The sequence below is a fragment of the Trypanosoma rangeli genome, assembly GCF_003719475.1.
Source record: "Trypanosoma rangeli strain AM80 chromosome Unknown Tra_15.4_contig_01064, whole genome shotgun sequence".
NCBI classification, from domain to species: domain Eukaryota; phylum Euglenozoa; class Kinetoplastea; order Trypanosomatida; family Trypanosomatidae; genus Trypanosoma; species Trypanosoma rangeli.
The window spans coordinates 1-2016 of NW_021706808.1; the positions used below are offsets into that span (position 1 = coordinate 1).

Below are 2016 nucleotides of genomic sequence, written 5' to 3' on the forward strand. Positions count from 1 at the left end.
TGATCATTTATTCGAAGGACGACGGCAACTAGTTGGACACTTCCACAGGGGATGCTCCCTGGAGGGTGCACTGACCCCCTCATCGTTGAGTGGGAGCAGGGGCAGCTCCTCATGGTCGCCAAATGCAATTCGCTCTCCAAGGTGTTCGAGTCGAGGGACATTGGAGCAACGTGGACAGAGGCTGTCAGGACACTCACACGCGTGCAGCCCATGTTGTTACCAGACTCTTCGCGAACAGCTGAGGGAGTGGGGTCCCTCACCACTGCGACCATTGCTGGAAAGAAGGTCATGCTGTACACTCAGAAAGGGATTCCCCCTGGGGAGATGGTGGAAGCCACCGCTCTCTACCTTTGGGTCACTGACAGCAACCGCACGTTTCACCTCGGGCCCATTTCCATGGACACTGCAGAGAAGTGGACGTCTAACAACACCCTGCTGTACTCTAACAATGCGTTGCACCTTTTACAAGAGAGGGTCAGTACAACGACCAAAGGCGTGTCTCTTGCTCCCCTAACGGAGCAGCTGAAGACGATTACGTCCGTCTTGGAGACTTGGGAAAAACTGGACTCCTTCCTCTCCAACTCGTCTGTGCCCACGGCCGGTCTGGTTGGATTTTTGTCGGATGCATCGGGTGATGCAACTTGGAACGACGCGTACCGTTGCTTGAATGCAACTGTGAGGAATGCAACGAAGGTCGAAGATGGCTTTAAGTTCACAGGGTCAAAATCATACGCTGTGTGGCCTGTGAACATGCGGAAGTATCGCAGTGTGCACAGCTTTGTGAATTACGCGTTCACGCTTGTGGCGACGGTGACGATTCATGAGGTTCCGAAAGAGAGCGTTCCTCTGCTGGGCGCCGGCCTGGGCAGAAAGCAAAGCACGACGTTTGTAGGGCTCTCGTACACGACGCAGAAACGGTGGGGTACAGTCTTCAACGGCATGACAACAACACACAACAGCGCTTGGGAGCCGGGGAAGGAGTACAGAGTGGCGCTCATGCTGCAGGACAACAAGGGCTCTGTGTACGTGGACGGCGTGCTTGTGGGGAGCTCTGACACACTACCAACCCCTGAGTCACGGAGGCATGATATCTCTCACTTTTACTTTGGAGGCGGCAAGAACAGCAGTGTGACAGTGAAGAACGTCTTTTTGTACAACCACCCACTGAATGCCATGAAACTCAAAAAGGTTGACAGCTCCGATGCATCTGAGCAACGTCCAGGTAACAGCTCCAGTGCATTTGAGCAACGTCCAGGTAACAGCTCCAGTGCATTTGAACAACGTGCAGGTAACAGCTCCAGTGCATTTGAGGAACGTCCAGATAACAGCTCCAGTGCATTTGAGGAACGTCCAGATAACAGCTCCAGTGCATTTGAGGAACGTCCAGATAACAGCTCCAGTGCGTTTGAGCAATGTGCAGGTAACAGCTCCAGTGGCTCTGAGGAACGTGCAGGTGACAGCGCGACGCTTGCAGATGTGTCTTGGCTGCTCCTGCTGCCATTGGGGCTATGGGGCTTTGCGGCCCTGTGCTGAGTGGGCCCCGGTGGACGGGAGTTTGTGCTTCTACTGAGGACATCTCCGTTTCTCCACCAGCTTTTTAAACTAAATAAAGTTTTAGGTGAACACGTATTTTGTTTTATTTTATACCTCGTTTTTTTTTCTTATACCCAATAATTGCGCTCCTCTTTAGGCGCCATGATTGCGGTATCTTCATTGATTCATTCTATTCTTTTTTTGTTTTTTTATATTGTTCGCTTCTGGCAATGATTGGAGGCGAATCACCGTTTTTTCTGTGTTCATTTGTTCAGTGTTTTGTTGGTTTATTGTTTTACGGATGTGTTTTGTTTCGTTGGTTTGTTGGTTAGTTGTTTTCTTGGTTTGTTCTTGACGACTGCGTTGAGCCTGCATGTTTGTCTGGCAGTATGAGATGCTTCACTGCGCCCCTACACTGCTGTCACCGCGGGGGGACCGGGGCTCTCTCTTTTACGTCCTGTTTTTTGGTGGGTGTGGACGTGT

General features: G+C 51.3%; 1 protein-coding gene across 1 annotated transcript, besides 1 other annotated feature; it reads left to right on the forward strand.

Annotated features, from left to right (window-relative positions):
- Positions 1-51: 51 nt before the first annotated feature.
- On the forward strand, positions 52-1533 carry TraAM80_10578 (group II trans-sialidase superfamily; the record flags this gene model as incomplete). Its single annotated transcript, XM_029387190.1, has 1 exon — positions 52-1533. One exon carries the CDS (start codon positions 52-54, stop codon positions 1531-1533), a length of 1482 nt encoding a protein of 493 aa, XP_029232969.1.
- Positions 1534-1783: 250 nt separating this feature from the next.
- Positions 1784-1883: a microsatellite.
- The last annotated feature ends 133 nt before the right edge of the window (positions 1884-2016 follow it).